The 25,240-nt window shown below is 45.3% G+C and overlaps 2 protein-coding genes across 2 annotated transcripts; one reads left to right on the top strand and one right to left on the bottom strand.

Moving 5' to 3' along the window:
* Nucleotides 1-3,212: 3,212 nt before the first annotated feature.
* On the top strand, nucleotides 3,213-15,307 carry INTS14 (integrator complex subunit 14). The gene is made up of 12 exons (XM_048317858.1): nucleotides 3,213-3,514; nucleotides 3,603-3,877; nucleotides 5,170-5,277; nucleotides 7,080-7,235; nucleotides 8,255-8,373; nucleotides 8,798-8,940; nucleotides 9,691-9,783; nucleotides 10,279-10,423; nucleotides 10,677-10,810; nucleotides 10,909-11,027; nucleotides 11,405-11,470; nucleotides 12,314-15,307. Exons 2-12 carry the CDS (start codon nucleotides 3,656-3,658, stop codon nucleotides 12,563-12,565), a joined length of 1,557 nt encoding a protein of 518 aa, XP_048173815.1. The 5' UTR covers nucleotides 3,213-3,514; nucleotides 3,603-3,655; the 3' UTR covers nucleotides 12,566-15,307.
* HACD3 (3-hydroxyacyl-CoA dehydratase 3) lies at nucleotides 13,305-24,466 on the bottom strand. Its single transcript, XM_048317859.1, has 11 exons — nucleotides 24,330-24,466; nucleotides 23,866-23,908; nucleotides 22,635-22,708; nucleotides 20,591-20,755; nucleotides 19,647-19,698; nucleotides 19,167-19,277; nucleotides 18,432-18,559; nucleotides 17,815-17,927; nucleotides 17,175-17,281; nucleotides 16,257-16,388; nucleotides 13,305-15,305 (listed from the first exon to the last, which is right to left on the bottom strand). Exons 1-11 carry the CDS (start codon nucleotides 24,414-24,416, stop codon nucleotides 15,229-15,231), a joined length of 1,089 nt encoding a protein of 362 aa, XP_048173816.1. The 5' UTR covers nucleotides 24,417-24,466; the 3' UTR covers nucleotides 13,305-15,228.
* Nucleotides 24,467-25,240: the final 774 nt, after the last annotated feature.

Raw genomic sequence — 25,240 nt, 5'->3', positions numbered from 1 at the left:
GCACAATTTCTAGCTGATCTGGAGCATCAGGACTGGAACTGCATGGCACAAAATGAGGAATCCTGCAAAAGAAAATCTGGTGTGAGAAACAAAGTACTACAACTTTCCACCATTTGGGCAGCAAGACTTCACTGACTGCTTTTCTATTATTCATTAAAAAGAAATTAACTTCAATGAGTAACGAGACATCTAGATCCAGGTTTCAGTCTATTTTTTTATATATGACTGTAGGCTATGCTGATTAATAGTCATAGGTTTGGCTTAATAGAGAGGAGTTGGCTGAGACAGTCCAATCCAAGCTGAATTCTGATCCCAACAAATGCCCATATCCAGGAGCTGTTAAGGATTGTGCTTTTACTGCAGTCCAGTTGTTATTCTGTAATATTATAAACTGGGTCAGTGTTCTGCAGGAGGAGAAGATACGGCTTCTGTCAAGGAACCAACTTTAAATTGCTAGAAATGATGCTCTGAAGACAAGACCAAGCTGTATAAAACTCCCTCCTAAACCAGTTATTCACCAAAATAACCTCAGCAGGAGGATTGAAACTGGTTTAGAGTTCCCAGTGATGCTGCTCTGTGGCTTTCCAGCCTTTCAGTCCCCAGGAAACCATCCAAGGAAGGGTAAGTTTTTTCCTTCCGTTTGAGCAGAGCACGAGGAAGATGTGGTTCTAGTAAAACTGGGAGTGCTGAGCAACCATTTGTTTCTATGACTACATCTTTTCAGGACTTTCTGTAGAAATCAGAACTGGCAAAGTGGAATTGTAATCATACCTTTTATTGGGGGGTAATTAGCATATCTTGCATAATTATGTGAGCAGCATTTAGAAAAGGAGAGAAATTGTAAATGCCAGAGTGACAGTGCCTGCAGCTGTGACAGCACGGAGACAGGGGTTGGACAGGGATGGCCTGGACAGAATTTACCTTTCAGTACTGCTTGAATGTTTTACCTTAAATGGACATTCTTCTTGGATTATTTTTTTCCTCAGAGTGGGCATGTTACATTATTCTTTAGCTGGATGTGAATCATAGTTTTCTAAATCATTCTCAGGTAAGCTCTTCATGCAAGTTATCACACACTTACCCTCTTGCATAACACCCAGGGAAGTTATCAGCCTAAATTTCTTGCAAAACAGGCAACGTTAATTTAAACAGTTGGGAGGATCACTAAGGCAACAGTAATAGAGGGTCATGGGAGTACCAAATAAACAGATGAAACAAGCTTTGCTTTTCATACGTAAAAAGAACATAAACATGCATGTGGCAGAACATCGCAATAGGTATAACAAATTGCACATTATGAGAAAATCACTCTCCCTAACAAAGATAGGAGAGTTAAAAGGATGGCACAGAGAGGACACAGACGTATGCACACAATCCTATTTAAACACTGGTTTTACTTCTCCTCTCCAAAATGAGCTGCTGAAAAGCCTTTTTGCAAACAGAAAGACATCCGAAGCTAGGATCAGTTCTAAGAGCTCTCCAACCTTTCACAGTTCCTGACCAGAGGAATTGTTTCTCTAGTCTTGTAAGTCTAGGTCAGCTCCTGATAAACTCCTGTCTCAGTCACACGAGATCCAATGCAATCAAACAAACCTCTCCAGCCTACCTTCCAAAGGTTTGTCCAGGAGAAAGGGGAGTTCCAGGGGTTGGGTGTAGTGCTGGAAACTTCTTTGGTACTGAACAGCCAGATGGGAGATGCTGTTGCAGAGAGACGCAGGTGAAAATTTTCACAATGTCTCCTCTGCTGGTAGAGTCCTAAAACAAGAGCGGGTCAGGTGTGAAGGACATGTTAGTGGGGGAATAGCCAATCCCATTTAATATGCACAGCCCCTAAGAAGATTAAATAGTATTGTATAGATTTGGGTCTATCTCTGAAGCCAACACCTTTGTCTGCTATCACAGGTTATTCTCAATGTGAGGGCAGGTGATTATCCCCTTCACAAACTACTGGATTGAAGCAGTAGCCGTGGACAAGGATCACCCTCACGGCACTGGCAGGGGGTAAATCACACATAGAAACACTTTTAAACAAGGCACATGGAGCTGCATTTTGAAGCATCTCTTGTGGCTGACAGGCCAGATACCAGACAAGCAGCTCTGCTGGCCTTTGCCACAGTATGTATCTACTTTGCAATGCCAGAGGGAGGTTTAAAACTCGTTGTCTCCTGGAAGAATTCCTCAGGCCCTGTGCCAGGAGCACCAAGGAAAAGGGAGGGAGCAGGGACCTGCTGGGCACAGCAACCTGGGGATGGTTCTTGTGACTCTTCTGTGGCACTGATATGGTGCAGCTCCACAGGGTAGGAATTAACAACATCCCTGGCCAAGGATTTAACAGCCACAACAATCTAATCATCAGATTTTTCACAGGTGAATTAGAAAATTATGATTTGATTTTGGGTCCTTCATGCCAAGAAGGACACTGAGGGGCTGGAGCATGTCCAGGGAAGGGAACGGAGCTGAGGAAGCAGCTGGAGCACCAGGAGCAGCTGAGGGAGCTGGGGGGGGGGGTTCAGCCTGGAGAAAAGGAGGCTCAGGGGGAACCTTCTGGCTCTGCACAGCTCCCTGAGAGGAGGGGGCAGCCGGGGAGGGGTCAGGCTCTGCTCCCAGGGAACAGGGACAGAACAAAAGGAGATGGCCACAAGTTGCACCAGAGGAGGTTTAGGTTGGCTATTAGGGAAAATTTATTCACTGAAAGGCTTGTCCAGCATTGGAACAGGCTGCCCAGGGCAGTGGTGGAGTCCCCATCCCTGTAGGGGTTTAAAAGCTGTATGGATGTGGCACCTGGGGACATGGCTTATGGTGGCCTTGGTAGTGCTGGGGGAATAGTAGGATTTGATGATCTTGGAGGGCTTTTCCAGCTCAACTATTCCGTGACTCTATGACAATTTTAAAGCAAACTGTTGTCTGAACACACAATTTCGGGAATACATCACTTTTGCACTGGAGTTTATTGCCTCTCGCCCCACCTCACTCCCACACGTATAGAACTGGGAGAAGGAGCCGCACTGCCCAGCCGGGATGCTTATCCATAAACCCTTCTCCACGCATAGCGGTTTATTTTATGTGGGCACCACATTCCCACATCATGGACATCCAACTTTTCCGCTTCCCGTGCGGTCTCAGCCCTCATGGGCTTCGTGAGGCGCGGCCCTTCCCGCCCGGGTCGCGCGTTCCGGGGGGACGCTTGCCGTGACGGACGCATGGCGGCGCGGCGGGCCGGGGGTGTGCAACAGCATTTCCCTTCCGCTGCCCTCCTCCCAGCCCGCAGCCGCCGCACAGCCCGGGCCATCCCGGGAGCGCTCCGGGGAGAGGCCCCGCTGAGGGCGAAGGGTTGTAGGGAGGGCTGGATCCCTGCCGGACCGCCCTCGGAGCGGCGGGGCTGCGCCCTTTCCCCAGCGAGGCTCAGCTCCTGCCGTCTCCAGGCCTTGCTCTGTACCCGGCTGGAAATGCTGTGTGGGGTTCACCGTGCATTCACTTAATCTGTGCTCAGTCCCACGTTTTGAGGGGGAAAAGGGTAATTGTCGCTTCTCCACGGGGTGAGCGTGAAGTGGCTCCACAACTACAGCTTTGGTAATGATTTGTGCCTTTTCCTCCCGCTGCAGGCAGGTGATCCCGGCTGATCCCGTCCGTGAGGGCGGCGGAGGAGCAGCTCGCCATGCCCACGGTGGTGGTGATGGACGTGTCGCTGTCCATGACACGGCCGGTGTCGGTGGAGGGCTCCGAGGAGTATCAGCGCAAGCACCTTGCTGCCCACGGGCTCACCATGCTTTTCGAGCACATGGCCACCAACTACAAGCTGGAGTTCACGGCCTTGGTCGTGTTTTCATCCCTCTGGGAGCTGATGGTGCCCTTCACAAGAGACTACAACACGCTCCAGGTAGGGAGTGTGAACACGAAAGTAATAAACCGTCAACGTCTTAAAAAAAATCAGCCAATTGCACCACCAAAGCACGGTGGAATTGTGTGATTTGGTATCATCTTGTGCACAACGTCTTGAATTGAGTGGGTTTCCCTTATTTTAAGGGTAGGTGAAATCAGTGTGTTTGAAACATTTTGCTATTTTGCAAATTGTACTTCTGCAGGTGAGCACTGGAGTGTGACTCGTTGACTTTAAAATGGGATGGAGGAAAGGGCTGTCTGATGAAGCTCTACAAGTGGTTGGTTCTGTGATGGCCCTGTTTTTATGTGTAGCTGTTGGTTTGCTCCTGATAAACGATGCAGCTGACAGGATCATTTAGAAAGGCTTTGAGTCAAGTGATTTGGTAGAAAGAAGGTGCTGATGAGAGTGTGTAGCAGCGAAAACAGTGCAAGTGTGAGAGTAAGTGATTTTAGGCCTCACAGATGTGGTAGAAAGTTGGGAGGAGGAAATGGAAAGGAGAAAGTCCAAGAGGGAAATTTCACATGAATGCAGTAAGGCACTGGAGCCTCTGAATCCAGTAAAAATTGTACATTTATATCTGACCCTCATATTTAGGAGGAAATGACGCATTGCTGTCACAGGGCACCATGGTTTAGATTTGTCCATTGGACAAAGAGATTTTAAAGGCTATTTTCTGTTATGTTTGCAGTTTAGCAGCTGAGTGCCAGTGCATCCTCTCTGATTTATTTTCACTTCCCTAAGAGCTCACTGGAGGAATTTTGCAAGCCGAGAGCCCAACCAGGTTCCTTTAGCAAGTTCATCTCACAGCTGCACACTGGTGATGCTGTGTTAAATGTGAGGTTTTCACTTTAGGAGAAAAGCTGGTTTATGGATCCAGATGCGAGTTTTGGGTTTGTTACTCTGCCAGAGTTTTTGTGAGACAAGCTCCTTGTGGTCTCTGAATCTCTGAGGAGTTTGAGCTGCTCTTGCACCTGCGAGGATTTTCTCAGCTAAATGTTTCCCATTAGATACTGCCTCAGGTTTTCACCTTTTTAAGACATGGGAAGGTGTTTTTTCATTCTTAAAGAGCTGTGTTTATATTACAGTTCCTTCCACATCAGCTGTCATTGCCTCATGATCTCATTCATCATTTCTTACACCTTTCTCCCTTTTTATTTCTTTGTGTCACAATGGAGCTGTGTTACCCTGCAGAGCAAAGGTGCTGCCTTAGCACAGAGCCATGAGAGACTGTTGGGTGTCTTCTGGCAGGGATATTCCCCCAGCAATGACTGTGGTGTTTGTCTTTGCAGGAAGCCCTGAGTAACATGGATGATTATGACAAGACCTGTTTGGAGTCGGCACTGCTGGGGGTTTGCAATATTGTCCAGCAGGAATGGGGGGCAGCAATTCCTTGCCAGGTATGGCTGATTTCACTGTTTTAAGTTGACTGCATATTTAGTTATCCCTGGCAGGGAGATTGGAACTTGGTGATCTTCAAGGCCCCTTCCAACCCAAACCATTCTGTGATTGATTGATTCTATGCCTGTGAGTTGCAGATAGAAATGTAAATGTAATTTGGAAGCTTGGAATACTCTCAGGCATGCTGGTGCTGCAAAAACACAAAGAATTAGTATTTTGGCTAAATCTGGATTATGAACAGAAGGTGTTCTTTATAAAAATATTCAGCAGCAGGAAAAAATGAGGCCGTTTCCTGCCCAATGTGTTATTGTGGTGCAGTGGATTATAAAATGTGGCTCAGGAGCACTGTTGTGCAGGCCTGGTGTTTGATGTGGATGCAATCTGCTGTCCCAGGAGCCCCACTTCATTTGGAAGGGGTGTAGTCACACATGCATGAACCTCTCCCCTCCAGTCCTTGATGGTTTCCAGGGCTTGTAACAATTCCAGCTCTCAACCAACAGCATGGGGCTGCACTGAGTGTGTTTTGATCTGACTTCTTTCCCAAATGAGTCATTTGCCATGCAGCTGCTCACACACTCCATTCAGCCCTCAAAGCTCTCAGCCTTCCAAATCTGCTGCCTCTTATGGCAGAGTTTGCTTTTAACCCTCGGTTTTCTGAGACACTTTATTTAAGTTCAGTAATTTTGCAGCTCAGTGAGCTGGGAAGATGCCTGAAGCAATATTCCTTAAGGAGAAAAAGGAAAGAGGCTTATTGGTTAGGCAGTGCTTCATCATCTAACACAGATAAAAGGCACCTTGGGACAGCAAAAAACATTCAAAGCAAAGAACAAGAAAGGTACGAAAACCAAGCAGAGATAGACCTCAACAATTTGGTCTCTCATTTGTGTCATGGCTCATTTTACTGGCACTTCAGGTGCTGGGGTGGTGAAGAGCACTGGGGAATGTACTGTGCAGTCTTGGAGCAGTGGAAAACATCACTGGTGAGCAACAGTTCTGAGGAGACTGCAAGAGAGACTGAGGATGAAGAGCGAATACAAATCTGGATGTAGCAATTACACATGGAGTTCCAATTGGATTTGATTTTCCTTACCTAGCAGCCAGAAATTCTGCTTGCAGTTGCCATGCAGCATTGAAGGAGCAGCTCTTTTACTCCTCTGGAAGTGATTGGGTCACAGCTGAGTGTAAATAATCCCATTATTCAGTGTAATCTATTAGGTTTCCACAAGGATTGACTCTGGATGTGCAATTGAACGGAAAAGTGTGTATTCTTGCTGTAGTAGTTCTGCTGCAAAATGTGAGCATACTGCAGCTGTATTTGCAGCAGAACAAAGATCATTAATACTACACTTTTTAAGGTTTCTGTGGCTTGTAGTGGAAGTTGAGTTGCTCTCCAGATTCCGCAGAAGAAATAGCTTTATCTTCCGTCTGCAAATTGACCTGGGATTATTGAGTCCAACAGCAGCAGGCTGGTTTTTGGCTGTGTAGTCACTGTGCTTCCAGTGTACACTTAAAAATGAAATGTATGAAGTCCAAATTTTAGTGCAACTGCCTGACGCCAAGAAAATGTTTATTTGCTGTGCACACTTGTGTAAATCACAAGGGTTCAATCTTCAATTTCTCATTTATATGGGGTTTTTTCTGGAAGTTTTACTCAAAGTTCTTTGACCAGGTCAGTGGAGGAAATCCGGTGGGAGCAGGGATTTTCAGTAGGAGCACATGCTGCAGGAAGGCTCCTACAGCGTGTGGGTGTTCACGTGCCCCTTGCAGCTGGAAGTGTCTCACCTGTCCCCTGTCACTGCAGATTGTCCTGGTCACCGACGGCTGCCTGGGCATCGGCAGAGGCTCCCTGCGCCACTCCCTGGCCACTCACAGCCAGCGCAGCGAAAGCAACAGGTTCCCACTGCCTTTTCCGTTCCCATCCAAGCTCTATGTCATGTGCATGGCCAATCTGGAAGAGGTGATGTCTTATTATGATGTCTTGGTTGCATTGGATAATTGTTGGTCTTTTTGTTGCATTGGATAATTGTTGGTCTTCTCTGAACTAACGACCGGGTCAGCACAAAACATGTGTTGATGTTCTTGTGCTTAAGGTTTAGTTGACATTCTGGTGCTTAGTTATTGGTGAAAGATAATTTAAGGTTTATTATTGCACTGTTATTATCTACTGCTACTGCATTATTATCATAATCTTTATAAATCATGTCAGTTTTTCCCTGGGGAATATTATGGAATTTTAATTTCTCCATTTATATTATTACTGCATTAATTACGTTGAATGCTTTTGGGGCTCTTCTTAATCTACAGTTAAATTCTTGAATAAATGACTTGTTGCAAAGATGCCCAGCACTTAAAACACAGTAGCTGTATGTAGAAATGTGAGAGGGCAAAACTAAAGTCTCCAAGCCAGTGTTCAAACCAGCTTCCCTTAGTTTTGAAGGAAAGGTGTCAATTTTCTTCCTCCTTTCTTTCTCTTGCAAATTTCAATCCCAGCTTTAAAAACCTTCACAGGAGTTAGAATTCTGCTGCATAAGCACTGTTTAAAAAGAAGTCTATTTGGCTAATATTCCTTAGATTAGGTTTCATTAACAGCATTGCTTTTGATTTGACTCCTGTATTCTCATGTCCTTCACAGAAGGGTTTTCTGCTTAGATATCAATTAGATATCTCAACTTCATGGTCTCTGTCAAAGATGATCCTTTTGATTAAGCTGGTGGATTGAAGCACTGTTTATATATCAAAATAACTGGGAAAATATTTAAAATAAATCTTCTGTTTCTGATAAGTAATAAGAGAACATTGCCTGGGAGACAAAGAATGTTGGTTTATTTGGAAAGGAGAGAGATAACAAAAAATCATGGGAGCATCCAGTCAGATGCTTTTTGCTGTGTTGTGCATATTTTCATTAAAAATACTGGTTAGTACAAAAGAGGATAAAAAGATCACTCAACAAAAATATTTCCCTTTATTTTTTTGTAGCTTCAAAGCACAGATTCCTTAGACTGCCTGGAACGGCTCATTGATTTAAACAATGGGGAAGGACAGATTTTCACCATTGATGGCCCCCTGTGTCTGAAGAATGTGCAGTCCATGTTTGGGTGAGTACACTTGTAGATAACAGGCCTTTGGGAATGTTCCAAGTTAGTATCTTGAAAGGAAAACAAATATAATAAGAAATCTGGTGATAGGAGATGTTCTAATTAAACTCTTTTTAAAAATTATTTTATGATCTTGTTAACTGTAATTTCATCTTGGCCTTCACTGGTTATGGTCAATACTTATTTTAGTCATTGTAACCAAACCATAGCATCTGTTTAGGCTTGGCAGATAGAACACAGTAATTTCCGTAATTATTGTTCATTTGCCATCAGTGGGATAATGCTGCTTTGTTTCATAATTTAGCAACACTAGAACTATTGAATTAAGTGTAATTATAAAAGGTTTGGGAGCTAAGTTAGTGTGCTTTAGACAAACTATTTTCATTTTGTATGTATTATGTTTTCCTTAATAACTGTGTTTTAGAAAGCTAATAGACCTGGCTTATACACCATTCCATGCTGTCCTCAAGTGTGGCCACTTAACATCTGATGTGCAAGTATTTCCCAGACCAGAGCCTTTCATTATAGATGAGGAAATAGACCCCATTCCTAAAGCAATTAATACAGGTAACAAATCTTTGATTGCTTTTTTACTAAAATCAATTTGATTTCTGCCCTTTCACTACCGCCTCTCATCCTGTGTAGTTTTGCTTCATCCACTTTGTCTCTGCAAGGATCGGTCACTGGCTGTGTAATTTTTTGGTGTATGCGTGACACCAGGGGACAAAAATATCATCCTGCTTCATCCTTGTGTGCCTGGAAAAAGGACTGGAGTAGCACAGAGGCACTTTCAGAACTCAGGGTGCCAATTTCTAGGGGTAGAGACTGGAAGACAGCCACAGGCTGCTTTCCATGAACACCCTCATAAGCTTCAGGGAGGAGGAATTATTTTTAAAAACAACTGTGCAAAGAAAAACCTTCCCAGCCCTCCCATTAGTGGACACAGCTCCCATGGGTAGCAGGTATTTGGTTTTTCTCCTTTGGAATTTAGAAGACAGCAATGGATTGTGTACAGGGTAAATATCAAGGTGCCCAATTCTGTAATTGTTCATCAGCACAGCTTGTGGGCAGCAGTATGTGTATGCTGAAAGTCATGTTCTCATCTTCAAAAGTTGTGTGTTTTATGTATTTCTAACTTATTAACACCTTTACACCAGTTGAGTTTGGGTTCTCCTGTGCTACCTGTTGTCATTGCTTCAGAGAACCTCGTGGTGTAAGAAGTGGTTATGTTAAATTGACTCTGAATGCACTTCAGCTATTTCCAAATATGACTTAAACTGTCTTAAATCGGATTAAAAATCTGTTGTTTCCCTGCAGATCTAGAAATTGTTGGGTTTGTAGATATTGCTGACATTTCCAGCCCTCCTGTCTTGTCCAGACACTTGGTACTGCCCATTGCACTTAACAGAGGTGAGCAATATGGGTTTATTTCAGCAAAAACTACTGTAAGCTTTCCTTGTAATGTGGTTTAGACTGGAAGCACAGGTTTTCTGCTTTATCAAAATACCAGATGTCATATTTGTGTGAATGCATTAAAATTAAAACCTTGACCACAAGCTCTCTTATTTTGCATACTGTGTTCTTTGGGAAGTTCATAGAGGGACCAGGGTGCTAACAGCATCATTATTAATAGAACATGCTAAACTTACAGTTTGGAATAATAACGAGCCATGAAATATGTGGTGCAAGATGAATATTTAATGTCCTTGAGTACAATGCAGTGGAATATTTATGTATCATTATTGTGCCACTTCGCCCAAGCAGTTCATTCTGCAGCTGTTTGTTCTACGAAAGTATTAATTAACTCTTGCAGGCGGACAGTAAAGGGTGGTGTCATGGAAACAGAGCTCGTGTGTTTGAATTTATTCTCTTGTTCTCTCTTTGTTTGCTTTTATTCTTCCCCAGAAGGGGATGAGGTGGGACCTGGGATCACAGATGACACTGAAGATGAGAATTCAGCTAATCAGATTGCTGGGAAAATCCCCAACTTCTGTGTTTTATTACATGGCAGCCTGAAAGTGGAAGGCATGGTGGCTCTCGTCCAATTGGGGTATGGAGCTGGATGTCTGCCTGAAAAATCTCTTACTTTGCTCATTTAGGCTTTATTTATAAATTAAGCTTATTTATATCTGTATTCTGTGCAGAACTCTGCACTGCTAGACAAAGCTGTGCATTTTTAATTGGAGATTTGTTTCTGTCAGTACAAATTGCAAACATTGAGCCTCCACATAGGGAGAGGGAGGCACATTCTAGGCAGAGAGGTGGAAGTTTTTAAGCCTTTGTGGATTTGCTCCTTCCCCCAGGCCAGAGTGGTATGGAATGCTTTATTCACAAGCTGATAGCAAGAAGAAGTCAAACCTCATGATGTCACTCTTTGAACCTGGTCCTGAGCCCCTCCCATGGCTGGGGAAGATGGCACAGCTTGGCCCCATTTCAGGTACTGGTCACTCCTCTGAATAACTCTTACACTCAGTGTTGTGTGAATGATCTTGCCAATTCTTAGTTGCTAAGTCTGTATTTTCTTTTTTCTCCTAGATGCAAAAGAAAATCCTTATGGGGAGGATGACAATAAGAGCCCTTTCCCTTTGCAGCCCAAGAACAAGCGCAGCTACGCTCAGAATGTCACTGTCTGGATCAAACCCAGTGGCCTCCAGGTAATGATCCAGGTTCTGCTGCTTTACCTGGAGCAGCAGGAACCATCTTAGCAGGAATTGCAGTCTGTGCATGTCTTGCCCATTTAATGTAATTGCTTTATTGCTTTTCTTTCAATTTTATAAACACTGCCTCTTTACAATGTCATGATTAAAATGCAATCAGAAAGCATAGCTTGTTTAATGAGAGCTGTGTCTCCAGTGGAGCATCTGGCTTGGTTTATTGGATTTAGTATAATTACCAGTTATGTTTCAGCCTTTGTGAGCTGCAGTCTTGTCAATGGTCAGGATAATTTATCCATAAAGAGTTGGGGGTTGTTTTGCAGCTTCCTCCAGAAGCTGCCACGGTTTTTGTATTTTTTTTTTCCTCTTTTCTGCAGACAGATGTACAGAAGATCTTGAGAAATGCAAGGAAACTCCCTGAAAAAACACAAACCTTCTATAAAGTGAGTAACATTCCAGGCTGGCCTAAGTTTGATCCATAGTGATGGTGGTGCATTTGACAGAGGAACCACCCTGTGTGTTCTGTGTGGGCTTGTGGTGCTCTGCAAAAGCTTAGACTGGTTAGGTGAGACAAGGGGGCTGATTTCCATGCTCTGCCACCACATTTTCTGGCAGGGTGGCAGAGATGTGTCATGTTTACAAGTGCCCCTCATGACCCCTGCTACTTCTGTGCTGTTGTCCAGGCAGAAATAAACTGAGGGATCAGAGAGCAATAGGAACGCAGATGTCATTCTGAGTCTGAAAATGTCTCTTCCATTTTATCTACAAATGAAGCGTAGAAACACAAAACTCCAGGCACATTTGGCCACACCATTATAATCCATAACCAGACTATAGCTGGAGGTAATTATTCCTCTTGCAAGCTTAGTGCTGAAGCAGTTTGGTATTGCAGCCTCCAGAGACTTGAAGAATGAATACCCTGCCTAAGTGCACATAAGCACTGTTCAGTTTAGAGGGAAGAAAAATCAGTGTATCTGCATTTTACTGGACACTGCAGCTAAAGACAGCAGTCAGTCAGTGAAGCCTGAGCTGGAGCCCTGCTGGGACACAGACAAAGCAGGCAGGTACAATAGCCGAATGCACAAAAGGAAGAAGTGGAGATTTATAGGAAAGGATCAAGGGAAAACCACTGTTTAGTTGTGTCACTATCATCATTGTCAGCCCTGAAGCATTTTCTGTCTGTGAGCAGCAGTGTGAGTAACGTCACCTTTACAAACAGATATAAGAAACCCAGGTTTGATGTCAAGGCTTGAAGTGGCTTTAAAAGGGGTTTTGTGTCTTTGCAGGAGCTGAATCGTTTACGCAAGGCAGCTCTGGCCTTTGGCTTCCTGGAGCTGCTGAAGGGCGTGGCAGACATGCTGGAGCGGGAGTGCACCCTGCTCCCCGACACCGCACACCCTGATGCCGCCTTCCAGCTCACACATGCAGCTCAGCAGCTCAAAGTGGCAAGTACTGGAGCCTCAGAATATGCTGCCTATGATCATAACATTGCTCCTCTGCAGACAGATTTTTCCAGTAGCAGCACTGAGAGAATGTGAAGTCTCCATTTTGGGAGCTTCTCTAGATTAGGGCTCAAGTGGTTCAAATTTTCTTCTGTTTACTTTTTAGGGCCTGTTCAATCACTGTTTTAAGAACTTCCTATCCAAACAGGGAAGTTTTGCATCAGTGCTCTCTAAACAAACGTAGCTCGTTTGTGGTGGCTTTAGTCAGACCTGGAAACTGTGGAAAGTGTCCCAAAGCCAATGATGGTGTTGGATGATGGGTGGAAGTTATTTGGTACGTGTAACGAGAAAAAAAAAGGCCGTTGTAGGCAGCTCTTGGCTTTTGGCCCCCCCAAAATGCAGTTACTATGTAACTGAACTCACTGGTGAAAGTATCCTAAAAGGCAGCTACTATATTTTAAACATCAACTTGATTAGTCCAAAGAAAAGGTGTGAGAAGCACCCTGCAAGATCACATACAGAGCTGATTTTGGGGTGTTGGCCCTGACTTTAGGCCCAACTTGACAGTCTGTACTGAGCGTTATCACTTGCATTGCAGTGCTTATGCTTGTGACAGTAACTTAATCTTGGGACACGTGGTTGTTTGCATAATACAAATAAAGAGTAATTCTTCATAAAAATTTAAGTTGGATTTGTTCCATTTTCATAGCAACGAGGCCCAAAACACTGACCTGGTGAAGGCTCAGCTCCCAGCTGTTTATCACAAGTGAAATACCAAATCATACAAAGTCTCAGAAAGTTGTATAATTTGAAGGAACAAACAACTGAAGCAAAATTTGGTTGTAAATCTTTATTAATAGAAACACATTCTTTCTGAAGGACTAAAATTCAGTAGTGTAAGATCCATGACAACTTGCACTAGGTACCACAATTTCACTGATGAATACATACGGATTTCATAACAGAAGTTTAAATGCCCAGCGGAGAAATTAAAATATGAAAGTGATCCTTGCTGTTCTGTTACTCAGCTAATTCAACATTTTCACATACTTCAAACATAGGTACAGTGTGTGCTAACTGAAATATTGTGTAAATAGTGCTCAACTCTCCTGAGTAAAGTAGGCTGTGCTTCTCCCAAAGAGGAGTTGTATCACGGCTCTTGTTGACAGAACACAATTTGTGAAATGCAGTGTGGAGCTTGTACTGCTTCTTTGTTAAAGTCTCCTTTTAACACTTACTTCCTTTCCTCTGCAGTAACAAGCACTGGGTCCATATCACAAACCTTCTGGTGTTTGTTACTTATAATATATATAAAATAATTTTTTGGAGGGTTCATATTGTTTTACAGTAGAAAAAGATAAATAGTAACATGGCACTAAGCTAATCTCAGCTTCAGTGTCTGTTCCGGATTGCTGGCATTGCTCTGCAGTGCCCTGGGGCAGTGGCAGTTGGGAAACAACCTGTTCACAACCACAGTACAGTTTAGAGTGAACTTCCTGTACATTTCAAAACTGGATTAAAGAGGCCAGAGGAATCTGGGATAAGCTACGGGAGGCTCGGTGTGAAGAAGGACATGCTGAAATAAAGTCAGCTGAGCCAAAGGTTTCCAGGTGAGACAGCAGATGACCTGAAATGTGGGGGGAGCTTCTCTTTGTTGGTGGTGGTGGTGGTAGTTAAAGCAAGCAAACAGAAAAGGGTCCTTCAAACCCTGTGTGGGATCTCCCTTACTAAGACTTGATATGTGCTATCTAAATAATACAGTTTATTTGCCCCACTGTTCCATCCCACCAGGGGCCAGTCAAACCATACACACCAACTTCTCTGCTGGACCCCTAAATGCAGGTAGAAAAGCAATTTTGCTGCCTTGCTGAAGGCTATAAATACAGGAGCCACAGCCCTGCCAGGATGGATCAGAGGGGCCCCATCTCCCATGAGAGTTCCATATTCTCCCTTTGCATGGGTGGGATGGAGTTCTGTTGGGGTTCACATGCCAGGGGAAAGCTGGTACCTACGCTCCCTTGTTATGTTTCAGTGCTTGCTCTACCAACCAGGAAAGCATTTCTGCCCTCAGTGGCAGTTTCCTTTCCCTAATGAGTGGATAGATGTGTTGCTACAGGAATACACATTGCTATGGTCCACACAGAGCTCCTATTCTGTTAAGGCTCAACTAGAAACAGACTAAGTTGGTAGCATTTAAATCAGCATTAGCTACTTCCAGTTTTAATTCTGCACCATTAATAATGCTGCAGAAGAAAAGGGGGGGTATGTGCTGAGCAAGTTTATCCCAGTGGTTGATAAACACCCAAACACTGCAGAGTGGTCTCCAACTGTGCCTCCTCCTGCCATCAAGACGCATCCCAGGAAGAGCACAGGCCAGCTAAGAGCATATCCCAACATCAGAAGCCCTATCTGCATGCAATATTGAAAGAGCAAATCTCCAATTAAAAGATAAAACACTATTTCTAGTTAGTGCTGCTCCACTGATTATAAGCATATCATATGCAGATAATAGGATTTCTTTCTCATATGCTGGTTGACAGGATACAAGTTTAAATGTCCAATGGTAAATGCCATGCATAGATGATGGAAAGGGAACAAAATCCAGTATAAGGGAATGTTACCTGAATTCACTATGAAATCATGAAATCTAGCGTGGTCATTTCATTTTACAAAATTCTTTGCATTACAGTGGGTAAAACCATAAGAATTAGAGGCTTGTCTTGTCCTTAAGTGAGATAAGAAAGCATTGCAGTCCTCCTTCACTTCATCTTTCTCTTCTTTGGTCCAAGGTGCTGTTTCCTTTGCTTGTAGAGGTGACGGAAGTTTACAAATATCCCTGGAAAAGAATGAAGTGTTTAGGTAGGATGTCATTTCATCTCTTTAATGCTAAATGGCTGTACTGGATTTAAAAAGCAATAACAGAACCCAACCAACCCACCACACAACAAATTATTTAGGGGCGTGTATAGCAGTGAAAGCTCATGCAAGTGTTTTCTTGCTGGGTGAGGCAGGAGTTGCTGCACAGGCTGTTTGCTAAAGGGCTGCTCAGAAGGTTGGTTTGTTGCCTTTAAGAAGTTGTGACACCAGCTGTGCAGAGCTAAGGAGGATGAACCATGTATTTCAGGGTGAAACTCGATTGAAGGGTGGCTTTAAGCAATGTCTGTGAGCAGGAGAAATCTAGTGAAAGCTCAGTTTAAAATTCCAGGTTAGATTGTGATGAGCTGTGGTTACCCAGAGTACTGGGTGTGGGTACAAGGAAGTTAAATTTTGTTTACAAATGTAACACCAAAAACCACATATGTATGAAGCACCTGTTCATCTTTAAATATACTATTTAAAGAGACTTCTATATTGTTTCCTGGAAAAACACGACTTCATGTTGCATTTGTGATTATACTTCAATGTTTAACTAAATTACTTTAATTCGAAATTTTATTTAGATTGCCACTAAATCATTCCAAAGCTCAAATATCCCATAAAAGGTGAAACTAAGTATGCTATGGTTATAAATGCATGTAAAAATTATTCTTTTAACCCAAGTTTATGCTGCTAATTTGTTACCAAGATCACCTTTTTGGAGGGCTAATCAGAGCTCATTGGAGGTGTGTTCCCCTCCATCACTGACAAATTTACATGAACAATCCACAAGGATAATGCTTAACCTCAAGCAATTTTGTGTTGCCATGGTCCCCAAGATGCAGGAATTTAATTTTCTCTGAAAAATCAAGTTATGCAGGGGAAACTGGCCTTTTTATTTCAATATTGAAAAATACAATTAAAGACTTACCTAAAAACAAGGCTATAAGATATATTTGAAGCACAAATGGAAACTGGATTGTGACGTTCAGTGGATTTGGCAATCCCAGACTAAATTTCCCTGTTTCACTGAAGATTGGAATGGATTGAACAATACAGACAGCTGAAAGCAGAAGGTCACCATTATTACCAAGCACAGATAAAATATACAATCACCCAGCCCACACCAACTATTTCAGCATAGTCCCTTCTTATTTGCCAGTGCTGATTAATGACAGCAATTTTGAAGGTGTTGAACATGCAATAATAGGGTGAGAAGCACCTGGCTGAGGGGGTGCAGCAGTGAGCCTGCCTGGTGAGACACTGTTCTCACACACAGCTGCAGCCCCACGGCCTGTGCCAGCAGGATTTGCCATCCAGAAATACCCCCACCAATGAAACAGGCACAGTCCTCCCCCTACTTGGCATTGGGCAATGCCCAAAGCTCCTCCTGGCTCACAGACATGGGTTTGCAACACAGGAATAAGCTCCTGCCTGTCCTCTGCAGTGATTTACAAGGTAATATCAAGACCTGGGAGCTGGTGTGAACCCAGGCCAGGCTGAGCAAGTCAGGCCCCGCAGACAAAGGTTTGGGTCAGTAGAGGGAAGTGAGCACTGGCATCCTGTGCAGCTTGTTCTTGTTCCACTTGTTCATGCAACCTTTTGTTGCTTTTACTCCCCCCTCCAGAAAGAGTCTTTCCTCCATAACAAAGACTTCTTTTCACATCAAATTGAAAATAATATTTGATTCAGTGTGAAAGACAAAATGCTTATATTTGGTTCACCTCAAAGCAAATCTATTTATCTGTTGTTCTATTTTACTATTTTAAGTCCAGTTACCAAAAAAGAGATTGAGTTATTTGTCCAGCCTCGAATTCATTATTTAGTAAACTGTGTTTTAAGGAGATACCTTCTGCCAAGCCCCCTAAGGGGTAGAGGGGGATCCAGATAGTGTAACGGAGCCAGGTGAGCGGTTTCCATTCAATTCCAATGCAGGAAAGCATGTAATAGGGGTACCTACAGCCAGTGCAGTGCGAGGAGAAACAAACAGTTTAAAATGGAAACTACTACTAGAATTAGTCTTGTGTATATACACTCTGTGGCCAACACAATTCCCAGATGACACAAGAATATTCAAGGCATTGTCCCTGTGGATGACGATGGACACACGGTTGTTGGGCAGTTTACAGAGCTCAGGCCATTATTCTGAACACAGGGATGAAGGCAACTGCCTGGCTGCCTAATAAACCTTTCAAAATAACTTCTTTTCAAAGATAAAGACCTCATTTAACAATGGAAATTCAAAGCAACAAACCCCTCAAGGAATCAAGCAACAGGGCAGTATTACTTTAAGACTCCAGCCCTGCCTCAAACTTTGGCAGATCAAGGAAGGCTGTGACAGTCCATGACTTAAGGAGCTTTTACCCTCTGGGGCCAATGCACTGGTGCCACTCTTCCAAAAAATATGAAGATCAAAATCTTCTTCACAGAGTTCTTGGGAACAACCACTTTGTTCTGTACACACCTGGTAGGAGGAAAATCCCACCTACCTGAACAGCTCAGTGATACTCCAGAAATAAAATATGAAGAACACCACAGGTTTGCTCTGCATTTCCTCCAAGCTTCCAAGGATAACAAACAAAACGAAGTTTCTTCCAAATACCTGTTAAAGAAAAACATATTAAGGAATGTTCACACTTCATCAAAAGAAAGGGCAAGTCCTTGCTGTCAGAAACATATCTACTCTTCACACATTTGAGCACACAACTAACTCACAGCTGAGCTGTGACCTGCTTCTTACAAGTAGGCATCTTGCTCTGTATTTAGGTACAATCCAAGGGACCCAGTCTTAAATCATCCACCCTCATTTTTATGCACAACAACCACAACCAGAATAAAAAGGGCACTGGCACCAAATCAAAATCATGTACTTTTCATCAACTTCTTGCTTTTGCTGTCCTGCACTCTCTTACCCAGGTGATGGAAGGAGACAGACAGCCTGACACAGCCAAGACTAGGAAGCATGGATTCCTGCCTCTTGAATAAGAAATCCTCTAGTCCAGTACCAGTGAGGTTGCATCACTTATTTTAGGACAGTCTCAACATTTGTGTAAAATAAACATTTACTTTAAACTTAAGAGCAAGGAGAAGAATTTAAAAATATTACCTGCACTACAGCAGGTATCAGCGGTGATCTGACCAGTCCTATTAGTGAATTCATGATCTCCATTAATGCTAGGGTCTGACAGAAATACATCATATCAGAAATCGTGTGAAATGTGTCATAGAAGGAATCTGTAAGACACAAGAAACCAACCATTTTAGAGAAAAAATGAATTTCCATGCTCAGGAAGCTGGTGCAGTAGCACAGCTTATGATAACAGGATTCTAGCTGTATTTGAGAAAAACATGATGCATAATTATGTAAGTTCTTTATTGAACTCACAGCAGTTGGGCCAGAAACACTACTCCATTTCACACACAGAAGGATCAAGGGCTATTTCAGTAATTGCTTTACCAAAAAAAGCAATAGTGCTGTACCTCAACAGAATGGATTGTTCTTGCTTCAAAACCAAAATATTCTGTCCAGATCATTTTCAAAAACGTTAACATTGCAGTGAGCAAGACATTTTGCTTCAGCTGATTTTGTTAGAAGTGATCCTGGCAGAGCACAAGTATCATTCACTGAGTGCACAGCTGTGATTACAAGGGGACAGTATTTTCCTGCCCTTGACACTTTGATGACCTTTGAAAGGCTTTCATTGTGCTCTTTGGCAATGCATTCATGGTTTGGTTCCTAAATATGTCTCCCTTTAGATTTTGCTATTTAAAAAGTCTTAAAAACAACACTGAAAATCAACTCGAACCCTCCAATATAAATAAAATAGTGCTCATTACTTGCCTTTTCCTAAGATGAACAGTCGTACTGTCATGTTCACAAAAATCCAAGAGAATCCCAAAAACTGTACAAGGTTATACATGATTAAGTATCCCTTCTTCAGGTGTTTGAAAGCTAAAAATCAAGAATAAACACATCAGGTGAGCAGAGTACAATGGTAATAGAGCTGCAAACCAGGCTTTCTGAGCATAAAGCTTACAAGGAAAAGGGAAGTTATTGATTGTGATAAAAGCATTGTCGGGTGCACTGGGGGGTTCTGCTTTTGCCATCATCTGCCAGAACGCAATTCCTGCTAGTCAGATTTTTGACATTCTTTGGAAACTTCATTCCATTTTTATTAAATTTCTAATAGCTCACAATACAAAGATCCCCCTCCAAGACACACCAAGTCACTCAAAACTGCTCATTAAGAGTTGAGGTTCACAAAGAGTGAGCAAACTTTCTAAATCCCACTTTACCCACTAAAAAGATGCAGTTACTTACGGTCCTTTGGGACTCTGGATTCTATTTTCATTTTGTTAATCTTTTCTTCTTCCTTAAGATGAAGGATAAGGTTTTAAAGACTTACTGTAATTAGCAAGTGATTTGTTAACTATACTGCTGCAAAGCTAGTGGGTTTAAAACTCAGCCAAGCAGCCAGTAGCTAGAAGGTTTAAATTTCCACCAGCGTAAAACAGCACATTCATCATCTAGAAATTATACTACAGTAAAAGCCAGAGGGTGTTAACCAGTTATCCTGCCCTCACCATGTGTTTTGTTGTAGTAATTAGATGATTTTGCTGAAAAAGCCTCTGCTTTCTGTGTCAATTCTCAGTTATTACTGTGCTGTTTCTTACATGACCCACCAGCGACCTGAATGGAACAGAGAACATCCAGCCCAGGCTCTCTGCCTGCCCTTCCACTGCCCATGGCTCCTGGCACTGCAGTGCCCCTCTCTGCTCTGTGCTAAGCTCATGGCTGCAGAGGGGAACAGGGCAGTGTTTGTTGTAAAAGGGATTTGCAGGAATGTGGTCTGTTCAAGTCTTTTCCAAGTCAGTCTTGTACCTCCCCACCACAGTAAGCTGCTCAAGCTCACCAGATGGTGTTGGGGTGGAATCCCTTCCTTCCAGACAGACAATGCCCAGGACTCAACCCTTTGGGCTCCAAATCACAGAGTGACATGATCCTCTGTGGATCAGGACACCGGGCAAGGGGTACATGCAAGGAGCCAGCACAGAGTCTCCAGTTCCAATTCTAACCAGAAATGCCCCAATTTCCAAATTCTTGCTCAAAATTTGTACCACTTAAACCAACTCTACATAGAACAGCAATAACAATCAGCCTTCCAGGCAACTGCTCGTAAATGAAGAATGCAGGTTCAGGCACAGGAGAACAGCTGTCCTTGCTTTGCTGTCCTTGCACAAGCCACAGGTGCCCACAGGACTGACCTTCTCCTTCAGTTCCATTTCAGCATCTGATTCGTCCAACCAGCGGTCGAAGTCAGGCGCCAGGAAGAGCGGGCGCTTTTCTTGTTTGGTGAGCCTCTCCCACCAGTTACTCTCTTTCTTCTGCACAGTGATGTTCAGCTGCCTTTGGGTCACCCTGCACACAGGCTGGAGGCAGACACAGGAGCACACATCAGCAAAAGTCCTAAGAAACAAGCTCTGAGACCCAAGCTGATACCCAAGTTCCCCTTATCAAGGAGGCAGGGATGACACAACTGCTGCAGCACAAACATCTCTCTGCCACCCAAGGCACAGAAACAAAGGGCAGTCCAGTTGAAGATGGCAGCTGTGATGGTTGCAGGATTTGATGAGCACCCTGCCTATATCCACTGCATCCCACCACAGAGCTAGCAAAGATCTCAGCACCAGCCTTCCCAGGCAGAATTCCTGATCTTGGCTTTAGACCTTTTGCACTTAGTACTGTGAGCCACCCACCTCCTCTAACAAGGAGTAAAAATAACACTGCCAGCAGCCATACGCACATGTCTAAACAGGGGACCCCATGTGACACCTGCTGCAGTGAGAGGAGGAGCTAAGAGCCTTAGGAAACACCTAGAGACAAGGTGAGCTGATGGACCGGGCAGTGTGGTCACTGCCACCCCAAAAGGCCTCTCTACCTGCAGAGTGACAACCCAGAACTTCTCCATCCTTCCAGCCCACAACATTGTCACCTTGGAGCCCACCCTTCTGCCACCACCGCGGCTGCTCCGCATGGCACTGCCTCTCAGACCAGCTGAAATTGCTGCATGAGCTGCACTCTTAACTGAGCATGTTACTCCAGCTCTGCTCTGTCAAGGCTGGCTGGATGCTCCTCAGACATCTGAAGGCTGCAGCTGTAATTTACAGCTACTACACCTTGTCCTTGCCTGCCAGAGGCTCTATCTCTCACTGCTGGCCAGCCTGGCACCAGCAAGGGGAACTCATGGTGCACATCAAAACTGTGATACTTCCTGGTCCTGAACATCTGTAGTTACACAGAGTTCAGTCTGTTCTCCAGTCCCTCCACAGTGACTCAGATTGATGACTTTTGGAAGGAGGCTGCTCTGCAGAGGCAAGGACTTGCCTTCCAGGCCTGGCTCACAGCAGAGCCCGTGTCTGCCAGCACAGGAGACAGGAACAGGCAGAGACAGGCGCCTCTCCCACACTGTGGGCCGGGCAGATGACAAGGCAGTCACCAGACCCTGGAACCAAGAGCTGTTCACTGTCTGCCACTCCACATCTGGCAGGAGCCACACCAGAAATGTGCCTGCAGACAGAGCCTTGAAATTTGCCCTCCGATGGTCTCGTTCCCTGTTCAAAGAGCAGAGGTGAAGGGTGGCTCCTGGTCTGACTGTAGCTATCCCAAATTAGGCCAGGAATAAGCAGCACAAATCCTGCCCCAGGAGCAAAGCCCAAGTTCTCCTGTGCTCCTAACAGCTCTGAGAGGGAGGGACAGACCTCACAGCCACCTGTGAGTAACACAGAGGGACAGCTCTTTGAGCCAAACTCTTTCAGCTCAGACTGCAACAGGAATTAAGGACAGACTTCTCCAACAGGAGCCACAACATATCACAACCTAAGAAATCTGCACATGCCAGAAACATGAACTCTCCTGACTCTCTTCTTTTGTCCAGCTACAGAAGAAGCCAGAAAACATCACATTTGAGTGCACAATGTTCCCCTGATCTCCAGTCAAGACTGCATCAGACAATGCGTTGTCAGATTCTCTCATTATTTTGCTGCTTTAAATCCTTTAAAAATTTACAACTGCTGTGTAACAAGTGATACAAGCGTCTACTAAAGCTGGTCCATGCGAGCACCAGCTCCAGTGAAGTGATTTGCATGAAGACAAGACAATGGCACAGAGGACTGCCACAGAGCTGGCTGTTACAGAGTTACCAGGAAAATTTAAACAGTATATTGGGAACTTTATGCACAGCCATTTTCCTTTCGAGTTTTTCAAACATTACTTTTTCTTTGCAAGAATGAGAAAAGTAAAAATACCTACTTTAGGCTCGACCGGCTCGAGGAACTCAATCTCAAATTCATAGATGTTGTCTCCTTTGGCACCATGACCCTGGGCTAAAAGACAAGACTTGACAGTCAGTGTGAGGTTCCACACACTCCACCTGCAAAGGATGCTTTGTACACAGAAATATTCAGCACTTATTCACAGCACTTTCTTCCTGCCTTCCTGGGAGGCAAGACGAAACCACACAGTAACAGGGAAGACACCAAAACGTTGCTTGGAGGACCAGATGCAGGAGTCAGCAGCTAAAGCTGCTGCAAGTCTGCACCATGCTGGAAAAGGGTCCCTGCTGCACGAAGGCCGCGTGTGAAATTCCCAAAAGAGGGGCTCAAAAGGCTGCTCATGGATAACTCAAATCCAGCTGAAAATCTCCTGCCTTTGGAGGATCCAGCCTCTGCATGATGGAGCACCCAGGGAGATGGGTGCTGCGGGGTGTGTAGGAGGGTGATGTGGTGATGTTGGCTGTGCCAACAGCAGGAGGGCACTTACCAGGGTTCATTTATCATCTCCCACATTGATCCTGTCCCCAGAAGGACTCCAAAACCGTGCACACTGTGTTTAATTTCCAGCCTTCCACACCGTAAACTGATCCCAATCGAGAACACGATGCGCAACACCCTCCTATCAAATGGCCTGGCTGCGGCTCACCAGGGAGGCAGCAGCTCCTAATGAGGCATCTTTTAAAAATCCACCAAATAAAGGAGAAAACCCAATAAAACCAGTGACAGCAGATACTCAGTACTACCCAGCCATGCTAACCAGCACCAGCTCCACGGTGCTGGAATGTGCAGCTGTCCAGCTGCAAAAAACCCATCTTTCAGGGTGAGATCTGCTTTAGTTTCCAAATGGAGCACTAGTTCCTGATGTGGAGGCTTGATAACAAGTGCACACAAGGTCTTTGTGACAGGAAAAATTTCTGTGAGTTATCTCCAGGGTTTGGCTGGCCCGGGATGGGAAGGATGTATGGAAATACCGCTGGTATTTAAATATGGGGAAGTTGGGGTTTTCTTGTTAGATAAGACAGGGCCTGTTGTGGTTACCAGGGCTGGAACACAGAGGGCTGTGGGTGGGAGTGTGGCGGATCTGAACATGCCCAGCACGGTGGCTCCTGCCACTGACGGGAACCAGGCACCCCGCGGTGGGGACAACTGGGACAGCGGCAGCCCCGGGTGGGGGCCAGGCTGAGACCCCCTCCCGATGGAGCCCCTACCTCTGAAGTGCAGGACATTGTCGGTGATGGTGATGTCCGGGTTCTGCGGAGGGAGAACATGCATTAGTTGGCAGCTCACACACCCGCGGGGGTCAGTGCACCCACCTGGGGGCTCCCGCCGGCCCAACGCCTGCACAGCTTTCCCCGGACCCCCGCGCCCCGCTGCGAGACCCTCTCGGCTGCCGCTGCCCCCGAGGGGATCCGCGGGTGACTTCCCCTCGGGGGTCCCGCAGGTGAGTCTTTCCAGGGGTCCTGCAGGTGATTTCCCTCCGGGGGTCCCCCAGGTGAGTCTCCCCCCACACCCAATCCCCCACGGGTGTCCCCGCCCGGCGTCCCCCAGGTGTCACTCCCCGAGTGTCCGCAGGAGTCCCCTCCCAGGTGTCCCCAGGTCAGTCTGCCCCCCGCCCCCTGCAGGTGAGTCCCCCCGGGTGTCCCCACATGTCTCCGCCGTGTCGCGGCCGTACCCGGACGTCGCTGAGGTCCACGCGCAGGAAGAGCTCGCGGTGCCGCTGTGCCCAGTGCACGTGCGGCCGCAGGCTGGGCCCCGCCATCGTCCCGGCCCGCACCGGCCCGCGGCGCCCCCGCGCCTGCGCACACCGACCCCCGCTGGGCGGGGCCCCCGCGCCTGCGCGGGCCGCTGGGGCTGGGTGGGGTGGCTATAGCCGAGCCCCCTCAGCGCCTGTGTCGGCCTTGTCGCTGACTGTCGTTGAATCACTGCGTCGTCTGGGGTGGGAAAGCCCTCCAGGATCCATTGTAACTATTTCTCGGCACTGCCGAGGCCACCATTAAGCCATGCCCTCGCATCCACGCGGCTTTGAAATCCCTCCAGTATGGGGACTCCACCACTGCCGCGGGCAGCCTGTGCCAGTGTTCCACAACCCTTTCTGTGAAGAAGTTTTCGCTAATATCCAAACTAAACTTTTCCTGGCACAACTTAAGGCCGTTTCCCTTGTCCTGTGACCTGTTACCTGGTGGAAGAGACCAGCCACATCTCACCCATGACAGGAGAAGCTGATAAGAGGAGCTGTGTCTGCCTCATCCCTGGAAGTGTCCAAGGCCAGGTTTGATGGGGCTCGGAGCAACCTGATTTAGGTGGCCCTGCCCATGGTTGGAACTGGATGAGCTTTAAGGTCCTTTCCAACCCACACTATTCCATGATTCTATGATAGTAAGGCTAAAAAAGGATAGCATTTTTTACTTCAGTGTTGTTTCCAAAAAGGCTGCCCCTCACTCCCTCAGGAGCTTACACAAGGGCCCCTCGCCCATGGCCATCCTCATTCCAACAGCAAATCTATCCTCCCTCCAACCCATCTTGGCACGACCTCTCTCTCCCAGCCTCAGGGTCTTCCATGTGAATCTCTGGTGTGGAGACACC

Source organism: Corvus hawaiiensis, chromosome 13 (assembly GCF_020740725.1).
Source record: "Corvus hawaiiensis isolate bCorHaw1 chromosome 13, bCorHaw1.pri.cur, whole genome shotgun sequence".
Lineage (NCBI taxonomy): Eukaryota > Metazoa > Chordata > Aves > Passeriformes > Corvidae > Corvus > Corvus hawaiiensis.
Note: the sequence above shows the minus strand (reverse complement) of the source record. Positions and strands in the feature narration are given on the sequence as shown.

Excerpts from the sequence above, each read along its gene's own strand:
- INTS14 (XM_048317858.1), top strand. The coding sequence starts at position 3,656 with ATGCCCACGGTGGTGGTGATGGACGTGTCGCTGTCCATGACACGGCCG. Across the intron at positions 7,236-8,254 it reads GCATGGCCAATCTGGAAGAG|CTTCAAAGCACAGATTCCTT; the intron begins GTGATGTCTTAT and ends ATTTTTTTGTAG. Across the intron at positions 11,028-11,404 it reads TCAAACCCAGTGGCCTCCAG|ACAGATGTACAGAAGATCTT; the intron begins GTAATGATCCAG and ends TCTTTTCTGCAG.
- HACD3 (XM_048317859.1), bottom strand. The coding sequence starts at position 24,416 with ATGGCGGGGCCCAGCCTGCGGCCGCACGTGCACTGGGCACAGCGGCAC. Across the intron at positions 23,909-24,329 it reads TGGACCTCAGCGACGTCCGG|AACCCGGACATCACCATCAC; the intron begins GTACGGCCGCGA and ends CTCCCTCCGCAG. Across the intron at positions 16,389-17,174 it reads CTTAGGGGGCTTGGCAGAAG|CTGTCTGTATTGTTCAATCC; the intron begins GTATCTCCTTAA and ends TTCTGCTTTCAG.